The sequence below is a fragment of the Fonsecaea multimorphosa genome (genome assembly GCF_000836435.1).
Source record: "Fonsecaea multimorphosa CBS 102226 unplaced genomic scaffold supercont1.26, whole genome shotgun sequence".
Classification (NCBI taxonomy): domain Eukaryota; kingdom Fungi; phylum Ascomycota; class Eurotiomycetes; order Chaetothyriales; family Herpotrichiellaceae; genus Fonsecaea; species Fonsecaea multimorphosa.
In genome coordinates this window covers 221824-238341 of record NW_015971660.1, presented here as the reverse complement: position 1 = coordinate 238341, position 16518 = coordinate 221824, and the positions used below count along the sequence as shown (strand labels likewise).

The window sequence follows — 16518 nt, the reverse complement described above, 5'->3', positions numbered from 1 at the left end:
GTCGTTTGTGACAACAAACACCAGAAGGGACATTTTATTGCCGAGCATCATACATATCGTGATGTATCTGAACTTGGGATTTCGTTTCCATAATATTTCCCTCTTCAACCACAAATAGCATCACATTTTGCAGACGGAAATGCCATGCGGACGCTCTCCCAAAGTACCTAGAGTTGTACCTAGAGTTGTAATCGTAGACCTCCTAATCATATATCAAGCCACTTTGCAGGAACGACAGCGTTTCGTTGATCAAAGTTAGAAACAAGATTCAAAAGGAGTTTTCAATCGTATGGAGCGTCTGGTGATCGTAATTGATATAGTTGTCAACTTGATAGTCCTTTGCATGTTGTCTAGGTGGCTTGAAGCCTAGTAGAGGCCACCAGAATGGGTATCGCCGCTTGACCTTGATATGGGTCCAGGTCCTCCACGTATATACAGTGAGAAAGGTCAAAGGGATGGAGATGACGAACAGCAACCAGGAGTCCCGTGTAACGAAGATCCGGTCAGAAGCGGTGCCAACGAAAGACGTCGAAAAGAAGTTGGACACGACGGTGAAGGGCAGGTACACCATGGTCAAGATGGCCAACACGGTGACAGTCACTGCTTCCTCGGCGTTCTTTTCGGCAAGAACGGCCATTTTTTCGTTCAGCTTGCGCATGGCTTCACTCTCCCTCTTGGACTCTTGAGTCAAGCCTTGCAAAGCAAAGCTGCTGTTCAGTTCCAAGAAGGTCGACAGTAATTTCGTGACACTTTGCACGCGGGAATGTATATCATCCAGACGCATCAGATTCACATTGAGATGGCGCACGATCTCAGCAAACTGCCGCCGACGACTTTGCCAGCTTGATGCTGCATGCTCAGGCGTTTCCAAATAACAACTCTGAAGCTCTGCCAGCAGGAACTCCACATCGGCTCTTGTCGATCGAATGGCCAATCTGGCCGTTGAAATTTTCTTCTCCAGTATGAGCAAGGCCTGCCGTTCTTCGGCTTGGGGCAGAGGGACGGGACCAGAGTTGTCCGGTGAGGTGCCTAGGAGCTCCATTTCGTGTCGCTCAACCTCATGCACCAACGCAACAACATACGGTCTCCAATTACATGCCGCATAGGAGTATAGAGTGTGGAGTGTCCGCCATGGACATTGTGTTTCCTGCTCTGCAGATGCCCAAAGATCATCCAACAGCGCCTCGGTGGAGGTAGATAGCGCCACGAACAGCCAGACAGCCCGAGACCGTTGTTGGTCAAACCTCGAAAAGATGGCGGTCTGGCGAATTGACCATCCCTCACTTGGGGCCAGAGAAGAAACCCTGCCGTTCTCCTCCACAAAGCGGATGACTCCCATCGCCTCCCATTCTGAGAACTTGATCGTGCCTGGGGCTTCAAAATTGAAAGGCGGTGGCGCGATTTCCACTTCGTACAGTCGTCTTCCAAAGTATAAGATGTAGTCTCGAAATGTCTGGGGGATAGAGATCTCCTCGCACAAGTGACCAAAGAGTTCCGAGGAGATGGACAGCGCAGAGTAGGAATTCCGCTTCCGGATGAAGAAAACACACAGGCGGCGCGAGGTCTTAGTGTACTCTCTAAGAGCATCCAGAGTTCGCAAGGTTACCTTAGAGGTATGACCTATGTCGGCAGACGCCTGTGTCGCCGATTTGACGTGTGCTTCGTTGGAGGAACTCTCGATCTGGAGACGGTTGACACTCGAAGGATCCCCCGCCGGCGGAGTCTCTTGCCAGTCGCTTACAATAGTCGAGTCCACGGTTATATATGCCTCAATTCTCGAGTCCAGATCGTCCTTGTACAAAAACAGAGAGCCTCTCCTCTCCTCGAAGCGCTCCTCAGTCGCGAGGTTTCGAAACGCGCCCGCCATGGTGATAGTGAGCTGGCGCATCCACCATCCATCAAGATGCTAACATCGTCTATATATCTTCGACCATGTGAGCACGGCAATCAGATCAACTTGTGGAGTAAAAGGGGAGAAAGGAAAGCATCAGCGCTGAAAACATTGGCGATATATACGACAGGGATGTCACAGCCCACCGGTGAGGCTGGGCCGCAGGTTTGAGGAAGGCGACCAAGACTAAGTCATTGAGTGGCTGCCCAGCCGACTCTGCGACTGTGCAACGATGCGCTTGTGGTTCAGGTGGCTCGTTCGCAGGGCGCAGCAGCCTAGGCACAGAGGACCATGCAGGGGGATGTGACGAGAGGTTATTGGCACATCCTCGCCTCCAGCCTCACCGACCATCCAGAACACTGGGCACCAAGGCATATCCTTTGGGAAATTTCTAAGGCTGAACATGCAAAATTTTCTTTGAAGGGATTGGCTACTTCCAGTCTCCAAGAACGAGCTTGATGCCAGGCTGGAACAGATGGCTAGCCGACAGGTACAGAGTACACGGCTGTGGGCGAATTGCTGGAGCAATTTTGCTCGGTCTGCTGGTCGCCGGTGCTCAAAGATGCCCTAGACAATAGGGCTAGTGGGCACGGCTAACGATGACGTGAAGGCTCGGACTCAAGGAGCCTTCGCTCACCCTCCTGGACCGAACCCAAAGGCAATTAGGGAGCTCAGAGGTGTATCTGGAAGCGCCAAACTTCCGCACTCCACACCCCACAATCCGGCAAGCCGGTTGTATAAAAGTGTTCTTCAACTACAACTCTTACTCTGGCGAGCCCAATATTATCTCACCGTCGTTGCTTGCTGTTCATAAGTATCGCACGGGCTATTCGGGACAGGGACTACTGACTCAAGGATTGGAGCGAAGTATAACCTGTGCATCGACACACTACATCTGGTTTTAATGGAACCTCCCAAGAAGAAGGCCAGGCAGAGTGTTGCGAGACGGGCCCCTTACGCCGCTGCTGCATGCGATTATTGCCATGGACGTAAGCTGAAGTGCTCTGGGGATCGGCCCTGCCTTCGCTGCAAGAAACATGCCATCTCGTGCAGTTATCCTACTGCAAGGCCGGAGTCAAGTTCTGCAGTTCAGCACGGCGACGATCAGACGTAAGTCTCGTCAGAACACGCAAGAATTCGTTTCTACCATGGCAGGACCCTAACGCCAATAGGATCCCAGAGGCGCTTTACGCCAGCATCGAGGACTTGCAACGCAACCTGGACGACTTTAAAGCGCAACTTCGCGAAGCTACAGCTCCCGGGCAGCCCGGACCTGCCCATCCAAGCCCGCCAGAAATACTGCAGCTGCATCGTACTCCTGATATAAATGGGCGAGACGAAGCCGTGCCTGTGAAACGGCAGGCAGATCCAGACATTCCAGATGTATACGCTGGCCCTACCAGTTATACTTTTGGAATGGTCACAGCCGATGCAAGACTTTCCAACCTCACTCCATCCAGTAGGGAGTGTACTACGATCGATAGTCCGTCTCCTCCGCCTATCATTGGTCATGCGCTTCCAGAGTCAGTTGTTGAGACAGGTGAGGCGGGGGAAGCCCACAACGAAACCTCACTCGAGAAATTCACGCTAGAAGACGCCTTGCAGTGCTTGGACACGTTTCAAGCTGTGTTCGGAGTCCTCCACTCTCTGCCTCAGCTGGAGAAGATCAGGTTGAGTTTGCCTAGTCTTTTGCGGTCTGCCAAAAGATCACTCTGGAGCAGGCCCACCACTCCAGGGCACTGTGGCCTACTGGAGATGCTGAAGATCATTCTGGGAATCGCCTTGGGTGCACAGACTGGGGGTAGAACAAAGCTGTCAGACACCCTTTACCAGAGTGTCGAACCTACCATCGTTACTGCTGCCTTCCAGCGCTCTATCAGTCACGACTTTAGAGCCTTGCTGCTGCTCGTGGTATGGGGAAAACGTGCTCACAGGAAAGCTAATTGCTAATTGAACACCAGGCAATATATCACTTCGGTAATGAGGATCTGGTCCTTGGGTCTAGAGCCATCATGTATGCGGCACGTACAGCTGTTGAAGAGGGGCTCTATCGAATCGAAAAACTCTCGGCCATCGTCCCCGATGAAAAGGAACGCCAGGCGGTAATCCGGCAACTGTGGAGCTTGTTTGTACTGGACCGTCAGTTCAACTTCGCCGCTGGATTGCCGCATCATCTCAATGACAGTGACGTCGACCTGCCCACTCCTGTAGGGTTTCCTCAAATGCTCTGCTGAGAAAGTCTGCTAATGGGTTAAACACTAGGTGGATGATGGCTACCTCGCTGCAATGGTCAGCTACGTGATATTCGGAGCGCAAGCATGGAATTCACTGGTGAATCGAAGTATGCTGGCAAGTGGACAAGCTCCATCAAAAGATGCGATGAAGTTCTTCCACTACCAGGTCCATCAATGGCATCAGGACTTGGACCCTTCAGTGTGTTTCGATGCCGCAACAATCGAATCCGACGATCAAAGCTTCTTCACCTCCACATCTGGTGAAGTGGAGTTGTATCGCAAGACACTCCTGTATCTCCGCGCAAACCAGATTCAGATCCTTGTCCTCCGTCCCATACTCATATATCCTCAAACAGCTCGCAAAAATACTGCGCTAGTCATGGAAGCCATCAGCTTGGCCAAGAGGTCTATCAGGACGTTGAGGATCTTGGCCACAGATGTCTATTTTTATAGGACAAGGCAAGCACTCTTTAACCACTTCCTCTCCTCTGCATTAGCGGTCCTCTTCCTCGCAGCAGCATATGATGCAGAGGCGCGCGCGAATAAAGCTGTGACCGAGGACGATGCAGCCATATTTTTGGGGCAGTCGACGATGGAGCTTCAGCAAGGTCTCGATCTGATCGAATACCATCGCTCTCACTCGCAGTCGGCAGCCAGATTGTGGGCACGTTTCTACCACCCGAGACATCAGCTGATTCGACTGGGTATCTTACCAAGCGGTGCTGGAACAAGGTATCAACAAGATCAGCATCTCCACCAGGGCCCAACAAGAGCAGGTCGGAACGAAACGCCGGAACTGGAAGAGCGTCACCCAGATGGCATAGTCGCCGACGGAGACACTGAGCTAGGCGGAGAAGGAGATTTTGCTTCGCAATTGGACACGTCCAATTCCATAGGCTTTGATCCAGCGGATTTTGATCATGAGGATGGTCTGCTATGGCTGGATTGGTTTGATGGGGCGTTCATGGATTCCTCCGTCCCGTTTGGCATGCCAGGATGGATGTGACGGACTGGGGGATAGCTACGGCTGCCGAGCGTGGCATGCGGTGTCATAACGTGCGTAATGTACGCAAGTCAGACTCGAAACTCCAATCGCAGCCTCACTCGGCTTCGCAGCGATCTAGACGGCGTAAGCACCGAGACACTTCCCGTACAGGTATTTGAGGGAGGGTACGACAACAGGCCAAGACCTTGTGGCCACCCAAACCACCACCTGGGCACTTATCCTGGTAGACTCATTGGCCCGAGTTGCGTGTCAGAACTGGCTATCTTAAAGCCATTGCGTCCACCGGGTCCCCCATTTCATTCTCCACCGGGTCCAGAGTCGTCCTGTCCCCAACCAACTTCTCTCCAGACCACCAGGTACTCAGGCACAGAGATCTTCCGCCGCCCTCTCAGAAGAATAGCAGATCAGTCTTCGTATGGATCCGGCTCAGGAGGGTGACAAAGGAGATGAGGGATCTATGCTGGCAATAAAGGAGCCTTTCACAGACCCAGGCCCAAAGTAGAGACAGCGAGGAGCTCAACTGGCTGCCCAAGTAGCCACCCACCTAGGTAAGTACCTAGGTACCTAGCGAGCTAGGTAGGTAACCACGCACCACGGCGGTAGGGTCCGCGCCGTGAGCATAAAGCAGCAACAGGGTGGAGATAGCAAAAGACAGACTCGACGCTAAGTCCAAGTGCTAGAGCAGCGCGGGGCCCCTCATTATCAGGATTTGTGGTGTGTGGATTTGTCCTGCTGCTGCCACCTTCAACTTCGCTTCTCATCCATCTGGCAGCAGTCCCATCTCGCAGCCCCCATGTGGTGATAAACAGTGTTGCCTCAGTCTCATGATCCCCTGCAGGACAGACCTCCCAGCAGCCGTCTACATGTCGCTTCTCGACGCGGACGCAGCCATCTGTGGCCAATCCTGTACCCTTGTTCAGCTCGAGGTCGCAGCCCCCGGATCCGGTGCCATGCTGGCAGCCTGCAGGCAATTTGGGCCGATGCGTTCCAGGCTCCTGACAAATCTCACCGCCAATGATCTGCTCGCCTCTGCTGTCCTTGCGTCCTTCCGACGGATTTAGGAACAAAAGAACCACATTTCTCCAGTTGCTGATAAGGACTAATCCATCAGAAACAGATGGGAAAGCATGGTACCTCCTGCGCGCCGTCAGCTGGCTGAGCGCACGGAGCCGTAGCCTGCCGTTACCGACGCCTCACGGGCTTGCAAGAGACATCAAACCAAGGCACCACAGACCGCTGTCCCCGCCATCAACCCGCATTTCCCCAACTTCTTCCCCTGATTGATCCACCACACGCAGAACATTCCACCGGGACCCGCACGGCTTCCACAAATCATGGTCCTTCCTACGGTATGGTTCGGTGTTGATAGGGGCGAGCAGCCTGATGACCGCGCATAGGCGATGATCCGGCAGTTGGGAAGGCATGGCGACAGGAGCATTCCTTGCGGCCTCATCAAGTGCTTGATCGACCATTTAAGAGCTGTAGCCCTCCCTTCCCCAGCTGTCCCCGTCTCGCCAAGTTCTTGTGCATTGTTCCTCCGCAGTCATACGACTGTCCGTGGTAGACAAGCTCCGTTTGGACTTCGAGGCACTCCAGACTGCAGTACCCCTGTCATCCCATTGACCCCTGACTTGGATCCCTTCAAAATGGACGAGAAGGTGGCAAGGGCAAACCAAAGGGATGTGGCCCGTGATAGCGACCCGAAGAGAGAGGCCGTTGAAGAAATCGAGGGCGTCAACACCCTCAAAACCGTCGAGGTCGGCTTCTCAGCTGACGAAGTGGTGGTCGAGATTGACCACAAAGAACGGACTCGGATCCTGAGAAAGGTGGACTACCGCTTGATTCCCATCCTCGGCATCCTGTACCTGTGAGTGAATAGTCGGAAGGACATGGCATTCGTCCGCTGACCGCACTAACAGACTGGCATTCATCGATCGTGGGAACATCGGAAATGCTAAAATTGCCGGTCTCTACGATGACCTCCACCTCCATGGAATGCAATATAACACCGCCTTGACTTTGTTCTTCGTACCTTATGGCTTCTTTGAAGTACCCTCCAATATTGTGCTCAAGATACTACGCCCCTCGATCTGGATTTCCATCTTGATGTTCTGTTGGGGTAAGATGCTTGACTCTATTCTCATCTCTGCAGTGGCTGACCTGTCTAGGAACCGTGATGACTCTTATGGGCGTGGTTTCTACCTATAGGGGTCTTTTAGTGACACGATTCTTCCTCGGCGTGGCAGAGTCGGGCTTTTTCCCAGCAGCGACGTACCTGCTCACGATCTGGTGAGTAGACCAATCTCCGCACCAAGAGAAATTCGGGAAGAATATATTCTAACGTATCCAGGTACTTACGGTACGAGGTGCAACGCCGGATGGCTGTCTTCTACGCTGCTGCGTCGCTTTCCGGGGCGTTCTCCGGTTTGCTGGCCTACGGTATTCAGCACATGGACGGCGTCGCAGGCCTGGCAGGCTGGAAATGGATCTTCATTCTTGAAGGCCTAGTTCCTGTGGCTGGCTCGTTCGTCGTCTGGTTCGTGCTTCCAGACAATCCGGAGACGGCCAAATTCCTCACAAAGGAAGAGAAAGAATTCATCATCAACCGACTGGCTCTTGAGACGGGTTCTGGGCATGGTCGGGTGACGAATGCCGACCGTATTCGACTGCATCACATCATTGCTGCTTTCAAGGAATGGAAGATCTGGGGTGGTGTGGTTATATTCTGGGCCAACACCGTAGGTTCCTCCTCGTCGGCGGGGCCGAGTCTCGCGCTCCTCCACAACATATACTAACCATTGATTCTGCAGATTGGTGTCTACGGCTTCACCGCCACGGTCCCATCTGTGATTGAGGCCCTCGGATACACCTCAGCCAACGCTCAACTGATGACGATCCCGGTAGGTTCTCCTCAGGTCATTGGAAAGGCCTCCCGTCGCGGAGGGCCCTTGACATTCTAGTTCCCCCTCAAGACGGCCGAGGTCTAACTGGGGATTTACAGATTTACGTCTTCGCCATGATCATGACGCTCATATTTGCTTTCTGGTCGGACAGAGTCCAGCAACGAACCCCATTCATCATGGCCGGATTCAGCATTGCCGCAATCGGCTTCATCGGCGAGCTTGCGATCCCCCATCCCAGGCTGCCTGGTGTGACGTATTTCTTCCTCTTCCCGCTCGCCGCTGGCCTTTATTGCCCCTTCATCTGTCTCGTGTGCTTGATCGGGAACAATCTCGCTCCCAGCTCTAAGCGGGCAGTCGGCATGGCCCTACTCATCTCTGTCGTAAGTAGTCGTCCTCTCTGACCCCACCCCCAATTCTTGATATAGCGCTAATAAAATCAGGGCAACTTTGGAGGCATTGCCGGAAGTAATATCTACATTGCGTCTCAGGCGCCAAAATACCCGACCGGATTCGGGACCGGGTTGGGAATCTGCGTCACTGCCGTCATCATGGCCTACGTGCTGCGGCGAGCCTATAGACACGAAAACGCGAAGCGGGATGCCTTCATGGTGGGCAAGACCGACGAGGAGATCAAGGCTCAGTACACGGAGCAGGAACTGCTGGATCTCGGTGACAAGAGTCCCTTCTACCGCTACACTGTGTGAACACAGAACAGAGGGGCCACCTGCAGTGGGCGAAAACGACGGAGCGTAGTGATCGTGATAGGTAGGCTTGATGGAGTGCAGCAGCAAGAGAAATCAGGATGAACTTGTGTGCGCGGCTCGACATGGTTCATACTACTCAGCACTTCTATCTGCAATGATACATATGGTCCATCTCTGAATTATCCACGAGAAAAAGGGCGCCAAATAAGTATCCATTCTTCTCGACCGCATATAGGTCATGCTTGCGGACTGCCCCGGAATGCCATCGGACTATACATACGATCAAGTAATGCCTACCACTACCGCCACAGGGAACATTGGCGATCCACAATCGCCGACTCTACTCATAATGCCACGGGCTCCCCCAAGCCCCTGCGCTCTTACCGACCCATTCCGAGAAAGCTGAAAATCCGGATTTCGCTGCGAGATTTCATCTGGGTAGAGCGCCACAGCCTCAGCCGTCCAGCACTGCCACTGCGCCATGATCAAGAGTGGTGGTTCATGGAAGGGGAGCAGGCCGCACGCTCAGCGTGATTAGACGCATCATATCTGCTCGGGATTCTGGTGCATAGCACTTTTGAGTGGTGAGGACCGAGTACATACCTCGTGGAGTGAGCAGCGTCGTGGGTTATCAGTACCTACTAGTACCTAGGTAGTCAAACCGCGAACACAGCTTGACGGCTCGGAAAACCTGATCCGGCGCTAATAAGTTTGCCAGCGATAATCCATTAACCTTCACCTTTTCCGAGTCGGTACCTCTGTAAATACCAGGGAGCTAGTAGCTACTAGTTAGACCAACCATCGGATTCAAACAAGCAAGAAGAGAGAAGAAAGAAGAAAGAAAAGAAGTCAGGATGCGTCCATCGCCCGCACTGCGCCTGTCGAGCATCCAGCTCACGCTCTTCACACGCGCCAACTGCGGGCTCTGCGACGTGGCCAAAGCGCGCATTGGCGAGTTCATGAGCAGCAGCAGCAGCAACGCTAATAAGACCAAACAGCCCGCGCCTCGCGTCGTCAACTACACCGAAATCGACATCATGGACCCGGCGCAGACAAAGTGGCGGGAGGTCTATGAGTTCGATGTGCCCGTGCTACACGTCGACTACGCACAAACCCCCACGCTCGACGCGGCCAAGAAGCTCATGCACAGGTTTACGGCGCAGGAAGTTGAAAACGCGGTCGATGAGGTTGAGCAGCGAGGCTCGAGTTCCTGAGTCGCCGCAACTTTTCATTTTCCGGGAACTACCAGGACTGTCCGGCGAGTTTCTCCTTTACTTCTTGTCCTGCGTCACCATGTTCACCGCCCCGTATGCGGCGCCCTTGACTGCCTGGGCGGCCGCATGGCCATATGACCCCTTGGCCTTGGATAAGGACTCGGCCATGAATACCGGAACCGCAGTCATGTCGTTCACAACAGAGATCTGCAACACATGGTCAGCATTTTCACATCCACATTCACATCTCTACAAGGAGGGCAAGGCTTGTGACGGACCATCTGGAATCCCATGTCGGCATATTGTCGCGCCACCTCGCCCGAGGGGCAGTATATCCCTGACCACTTCCCGGCGGCTTGGGCGGCCTTCAGTATTCTCCCAATGGCCTCCTTCAGCTCCGGGCTAAAGTCTCCTTTGACCGGGTAGCCAATGTTGTTGCCCAAGTCCCACGGTCCGATGAAAAGCACATCAATACCATCCACCTTTGCGATTTCCTCGACCTAGTCAGCCAAAGAATGTCAGCCCTCTTGTCACAGCCAGCCAGAGCACTTATACGCACACAGTCCAAAGCCTCCTTGGTCTCGATCTGGACAATAGTCAAGAGATTCTCATTGGCGTTGTTCATGTAATCAAACCCAGACAGCTCGCCTTTGCTGTCGAACGCGCCCATGGAGAAGGGGCTGCCGAAACCTCTTTTGCCGTACGGCGGGAATTTTGCTGTCTGCACCAGCCTTCTCGCATCGTCGGCACTGTACAGCAAGGGCACGATGATGCCGTGCGCACCGGCGTCCAGGGCGCGCTTGACCATCCAGCCTTCGTTTGCGGGAATGCGCACGATGGGGCTCACGTTGCAAGAGGCGACGGCGTGGACGGATTCGTGCATCTCGTTGTCTGACCCAAGTATCATGCCTTGTTAGCCTCTCCAGGTGTAGGCTCTCCACTCAACTCACCTGCAATATTGCCATGCTCGCAATCAATACAGATCCAGTCAAAGCCTGCCCGGGCAATCGTCCGCGACAGGTGCGTGCCGGGGAGCATCTGCCACGCGCCGAACGAGAGGCCTGAGCCGGTACTGAGGGCTTTTCGCAGTGTGTTTGAATTCTTCATGATTGTAGCCATTTTGGTGCTGGGGAGGGGGCGAGAGAGGTCGAACGAAGGTGTTTTACAGGGAATGATGTGTCTATCGAAAGAAAGTGTCTGTAAATCGGAGCAGGAGCGGCAGCGGGATCGAGATGAGGAGTGTTGACGAGAGAGGAGTCGTCGAGGAGTACTCTGCAGGGTATGAGGGCCCTGCGCGCAGTGTATTGATGCAGTTCAAACGATTTAAGACCAGAGCCCAAGTGATTGCTATGAAGAATATCTAATTGAACAGTAAAAACATGACGAGAAAAAGATTTCAACCTGCACCCATCTACTAGGCACCTTCTTCGCTGTTCCCCCCATCTGATTCCAATGCCGTTGTCGGCCCTCCCCACCTTCTTCCTTTACGAACTTAAGGTACTCGGTCCTGCCTGCAGGCGGGCGTAGGGCGCAATGCATGACACGGTATGACGCCGAGGTGGGGGTGAGAGTTAGAGTGCCAAAGAGCCAGAGAGCCAGAGAAAGGGGGTTCGCGCGGGGGTTGGGTTCGGTGGGTGTTGAACCGAGGAGGCCAGACAGCTTCGTTACCTAAACTTGCCAGTAGTAAGCCCTGGACGCCCAGCTCGACAGCTGAGCTGGCCCCCCTTCTGCCCTTTCAGGGATTACCTAGGTAGGTAGGTAAATACCTAGGTACCACCAGGTACCTATGCTCACTCGCGCCCCTACGCAGAATCCGACGGTACGGATATCGGGACTTCCGTCGCTCTTTGGCTATACCAGGTAGGTACACCTTCTCACCAACCTGGAAGTCTTTCAGAGCTGCACAAACTCCGGACCCGGCACTATGCTTGAAATACTTGAACTCTTTCCACATTTACCATACTATATGTCCTTTATCTACAGTTAATACCCTAGCCTACCCAGTCCAACCGCTACAGCTTACTGCTGCCACTGGGCCTCTCCAAGGCCTGGGTGGCATTGCGGTAGTTCTTGACCAGCTGGCGAATGGCCAGGTCGAGCATGACATCCTCGCTGCCACCCGGGATACGTGCACCAGGTACCTCGCGGTAGATGCGCTCTGCGATCTCGCCCTGGCCTGTGCGCGTGTATCCGTTGCCGCCGAACAGGAGGACCGCCGTCTGGGCGCATTCGTTGAATACCATGCCGGCCTTTGCTTTCGCCAGCGCCGTCAACCCGCCGAGTTTTGCGTCCGCCTCGGCCTTGGTTAGCTGCGTCATCTGGTATAGGAACTGCTCGACCCAGGCCTGCATGGTCTCCAGCTCCGCGCCGGCTTTGGCTAGCCTGTGTCGCACGACGGGTTGCTCGATGAGGGCCTTGCCAAACGCCTCGCGCTTCATGACGTACTCGAACGCCGCCGACAGGGCCACGCGCGACTGCCGCGTCACGCTCACGGCGATGGTCAGCCGCTCGTGGTTGAAGTTGGTCATGACATAGCGCATGCCCATGCCTTCCTCGCCGATGAGGTTCTCCACAGGCACCTTGACGTCGTCCAGCTCGATGAAGGTCGTGCCGGCGCTGATCTGCCCGGCCACTTTCAGTCGACGCATCGTCACGCCCGGATAGCCTTTCAGCGGGCACACGATCATGCTCAGGCCAGCAGCGCCGGGGCCACCTGTGCGGACGGCCATTGCGGCGTAGTCTGACCAGAAGGCGTTGGTGATCCATTTCTATTCTTTCAATTAGCCCCGAACGCAACGCTCGCTGAAACATCTCGACAAGGGGAAAGTCGGGTATTAACCTTCTGTCCGTTGATAATGTAATGTTTTCCATCCGCGCTCTTCTTTGCCGTGGTGGCAATGTTGGCGACGTCGCTTCCCGCACCGGGCTCGGTGATGGCGATACAAGCTCGTTTCTTGCCCGGGAGCAGATCGAGGAGGAACTTTTCGTGCAGAGCTTTGCTTCCGAACTTGATGATGGCGGGGATACCTGCAGATGAAAACAACATGTCCCAAAAGTCAACATACGATTCGCCTCTGCGCACGCACTTCGTGTACCCGGGGATCAAATCGAAGAGCACCCACCAAATGCATGACCTGCCGTCATGGAGCCACCTGGCCCTCCGACGCCCGCACGTCCCATCTCGTCCAGGTAAATGCCCGTGTGCAGATAATCCCACTCTTCAATGGGTGTACCTAGGATGTCGTAGATGCCCACCCTGTGCAGCCACTCGACGGGCAGCGGCGCCGGCAAGTTGGGGATCAGCATGTTGTTTTTGCGGAACGTCTCGAACAGGTGGTCGGGGACCGTCTCCTCGCGCTCCCACTCCATGGCGAATGGGAGTAGGTGCTCCTCCAGAAACGCCCGGCACGCCTTCTGGAACCGCTTGTGCGTCTCCTTGTAGTACGGCGAGGGCATGCCCGCGAGCCAGGGCGGCTCCGAGAAGGGGATGATATTGTTACTCTTGACGGTCGACATCGTTGCTCTTGTTGTAATGTCAGAAGCGGGCCAGGCGAAGTAGCAGGAATCGCGATTGGAGGGAGGGAATGGATTTCAGGCAGGGATAGGTATATATCGTTCCCCTTACACGATAACAATTCAATCGAATGCCGGCGGGCCCCTGTAAGCGATCCAAAAACGAAAAGAAAGTATATACCTTTTACAGCTTCAAGGATCTCGAGAACTCAAGGGGACACATTGTGTAGTTCAGACGCCGATCCCCTCCAGAGATTTTATTGTATTGCGCATTTGGCGCCGCGTCGGCATCGAGGTACAATGGCCCTGAACAAGCTGACCGACTGCAGCCGACAGATGCCTCGGAAGTTTTGAAAGAGGCTTACGCAGTAATCAAGGGGGGGCCTCGTCTACACCCCGCAATGACCTATCAGAGTAGTGGGAGGCACGTGACGAGGCTGCGAGTCTGCATTGTCCTACGCACGCAGCACTATTCTTAACACGTCGAATGCAGAAACAGGGGGAGATGAGGAATAGAAGCTTCAAATGTCTTTGAATTCAAAATCAATGGCCCAGAGTAACCGCTATGTTTTAGCACCTGCGCCCAAGCTGACCGTACACCAAAGAATTCTGTACATGTCCGCATCCGTTCACCGACACCAGGAAGACAACCCATATCTGCAGAGGTTCCCCAACACCCATCCTTGTCTTACCCCTTCCACATTTCATCTCTTTCCCCACCCGACTAGTAGCCTGGATAAGCAGGCGCATCGACGCCGACAACCTCCCTGTTCATCCTCCTGGCCGTCGTCCTCATGGTAAAGGCAAAGTGAATTGCCCGCAGAATCTCCCTGAGATCCGGCACCGTCGCCCATGCCTTGATACCCAACACTCCACCGTAGTATTGGCCACCGGTCTCGTGTGCCATGTGCCGGTGCTGGTTGAACGAGTCATCGCTGCCGCTTCGACGGTTCAAAGCCTCCTGCGAAGACCTCGACTCGTCGATGTACTGCGGTGGAATCTCGGACAGCGGGAGCATGCGTGGCTTCGTGATGTCGTAGGGGGAAACGTCGTAGGAGTAGTGGAAGAAAATGGCAAAGGGCACCATCAGGATGCACGTGGTCATGGTGTCCAGGCCGAAGTTGACATCTGCGTAGGTCATGGTAGAGCTCTCCTTCAGTGCGCCGGTTGAGCGGAGAATCGTGAAAATGATCTAAGAGGCGGGAAATGGTGTTAGATAAAGCACAGCAAAAGTGGGCTCCGAGCCGGTGGAAGGTTGAACATACGTCTTGAAGGAATGACAAGCCGATGATGAGCTTGAAAGACAAAAACTTGGCCAGCGGCTTGTGGTGTTTCAAGTCCTTTTTCAGGGCATTGTAGAATCTGATGCACGATGTAACGGCCATGAAGATGGATATGTTGCCGATGATCGTCAGCTGCACACAGCAAAGTCAGACTGATTGACATTTCAATGTAAGGAGCTCGCCGCGAGCGGGATTGATAGATTCTTACCCAGATGTGGGAGAAGTGGATGTTACTGCTCTCCAGGCAGTACTTGTTGAAAGCTTGAGTGATATCGGTCATGACTGAAATCGCTAGAGATACAACAACGTATTGAAAAACGGAGACCCAAGCTTTCTGCACGGTCGTCAGTGAGTGTCTGGCTTGCCTGTATACTGCTTGGAATGTAAGCATGGACTTACCCTGTACCATTCCAACCCATTGCGCTGGGCATTATTTCCCTTCTCTTTAGCTCTGCGAGATTGAGGAACTTCAAACGCCGCGAAAAAGACGTCACGGAAATCCGGGCTCGGCGAGACGAACTCGCAGAGCAACAGGAAAAAGCTTCCCAGAGCGATGGCTTCCCAGAAATCCCGCCACGGGTCGAGGTACGGGTATGCATTTGGGAAAGCGATTCCAAGTAGCGAGAAGAGACTGTAGAACGGAGGTAGGAGACAGATTTTCAGGATCCTGCGATGGAAAGCGTCAGTCTCGGTATTCCCATCCGCAGGAAATCCACAGGAATAGCACTCACTTGCTCTGTTCGTTGGGTTTGCTGAAATGCGTCGCGTGTCTGGCCATGAGGACGAATATCGACAGACACACGAATGCAGTGCAACCGCCTGAGAGACACAGATTGAATTGTCTAAAAGAGAGGTTTCCAATAAATGGCTCTGGAGCATCTGAATCGCATTGTTAATGGAGAGATATTCCTTGCTCTGCTCGTCTTCAACATACCAGCTTGTAGAGGATTGGGCATGCTGCACACGTGGGAGTCCCCATTATCGTTATCGAATATTCCCATGATTGCAGATATCCTGTGAGAATGTTGTCCTTTTTCTCCAACACTTTCTGATAATTAATGGAACAGATGCTTCTGTGTCGTCTCGATTAAAGATGTCGGAGGAAACAAGAACAGGACTGCCAGACGGGCTTTATACCATCCATTGAAGTTGATCATCCTACTGATATGCATCAGAGGCTTTAGGCCAGGTTTGAGACTTTCAGGCCCTCCACGACTTTTTTCAGGCAAGTCCACGAGGTTGCCATAGCATTCGTGAGACCTTTTCTGTTGACAAGGGGCACTCCATATTGGCGGTCTCATGTCTGCAGATCGAATCGCGTCGCTTTCAAGTCTGTAGTATGTCATAGTTCGAGGCAATGCGTGTCTCAAGGCTTCAGGGACGACAGGCAGCAACTAATTATCGAGGGGATTTCCACCCTTCGGCAGCCACTGGCACTCGGCCCCGCGAGCTTCAGCCTTGTGGCGCAGCTCGAATTGGTTACCACAAATGGACAAGCGTAGATAGATGCATTCCACTGCCTCGTCTCGCTCATTTTGCTCAATCGGTGTCTCCGTACTCGGCAAATAGTGCGACCTTGGGGACTTTTGATAAGCGGGAGATGATCAACTGGCCCAGATTGTGGAATCGTCTATTCCGTAACTAGCCTTCTCTCCCTTTTGGCGAGCAGATGACTAGAGAAGTGCTTGAACCTCTACCATTTCCCGCCTTACATTGGTGATGAGGGTGAAAATCAGGTCAAGAACGCGGCCCTAATTCCCTTCTTTTGAT

The 16518-nt window shown here is 53.6% G+C and overlaps 7 protein-coding genes across 7 annotated transcripts; 3 read left to right on the top strand and 4 right to left on the bottom strand.

Moving 5' to 3' along the window:
• Nucleotides 1-268: 268 nt before the first annotated feature.
• On the bottom strand, nucleotides 269-1867 carry Z520_09837 (uncharacterized protein; the record flags this gene model as incomplete). The annotated part of the gene is made up of 1 exon (XM_016780331.1): nucleotides 269-1867. The coding sequence occupies one exon, from the start codon at nucleotides 1865-1867 to the stop codon at nucleotides 269-271; it is 1599 nt and encodes a 532-aa protein (XP_016628574.1).
• A 928-nt stretch (nucleotides 1868-2795) lies between these two features.
• Nucleotides 2796-5131, top strand: Z520_09836 (uncharacterized protein; the record flags this gene model as incomplete). Its single annotated transcript, XM_016780330.1, has 4 exons — nucleotides 2796-3001; nucleotides 3064-3802; nucleotides 3853-4098; nucleotides 4154-5131. The coding sequence occupies 4 exons, from the start codon at nucleotides 2796-2798 to the stop codon at nucleotides 5129-5131; spliced, it is 2169 nt and encodes a 722-aa protein (XP_016628573.1).
• A 1646-nt stretch (nucleotides 5132-6777) lies between these two features.
• Z520_09835 (uncharacterized protein) lies at nucleotides 6778-8738 on the top strand (the record flags this gene model as incomplete). Its single annotated transcript, XM_016780329.1, has 7 exons — nucleotides 6778-6998; nucleotides 7051-7250; nucleotides 7300-7420; nucleotides 7482-7869; nucleotides 7942-8031; nucleotides 8133-8414; nucleotides 8475-8738. The coding sequence occupies 7 exons, from the start codon at nucleotides 6778-6780 to the stop codon at nucleotides 8736-8738; spliced, it is 1566 nt and encodes a 521-aa protein (XP_016628572.1).
• An 854-nt stretch (nucleotides 8739-9592) lies between these two features.
• Nucleotides 9593-9952, top strand: Z520_09834 (uncharacterized protein; the record flags this gene model as incomplete). The annotated part of the gene is made up of 1 exon (XM_016780328.1): nucleotides 9593-9952. One exon carries the CDS (start codon nucleotides 9593-9595, stop codon nucleotides 9950-9952), a length of 360 nt encoding a protein of 119 aa, XP_016628571.1.
• Nucleotides 9953-10009: 57 nt separating this feature from the next.
• Z520_09833 (uncharacterized protein) lies at nucleotides 10010-11071 on the bottom strand (the record flags this gene model as incomplete). Its single annotated transcript, XM_016780327.1, has 4 exons — nucleotides 10010-10159; nucleotides 10231-10452; nucleotides 10512-10843; nucleotides 10903-11071. The coding sequence occupies 4 exons, from the start codon at nucleotides 11069-11071 to the stop codon at nucleotides 10010-10012; spliced, it is 873 nt and encodes a 290-aa protein (XP_016628570.1).
• An 893-nt stretch (nucleotides 11072-11964) lies between these two features.
• Nucleotides 11965-13468, bottom strand: Z520_09832 (uncharacterized protein; the record flags this gene model as incomplete). Its single annotated transcript, XM_016780326.1, has 3 exons — nucleotides 11965-12720; nucleotides 12792-12979; nucleotides 13075-13468. 3 exons carry the CDS (start codon nucleotides 13466-13468, stop codon nucleotides 11965-11967), a joined length of 1338 nt encoding a protein of 445 aa, XP_016628569.1.
• A 721-nt stretch (nucleotides 13469-14189) lies between these two features.
• Z520_09831 (uncharacterized protein) lies at nucleotides 14190-15749 on the bottom strand (the record flags this gene model as incomplete). Its single annotated transcript, XM_016780325.1, has 6 exons — nucleotides 14190-14657; nucleotides 14731-14880; nucleotides 14957-15078; nucleotides 15144-15415; nucleotides 15480-15627; nucleotides 15683-15749. The coding sequence occupies 6 exons, from the start codon at nucleotides 15747-15749 to the stop codon at nucleotides 14190-14192; spliced, it is 1227 nt and encodes a 408-aa protein (XP_016628568.1).
• Nucleotides 15750-16518: the final 769 nt, after the last annotated feature.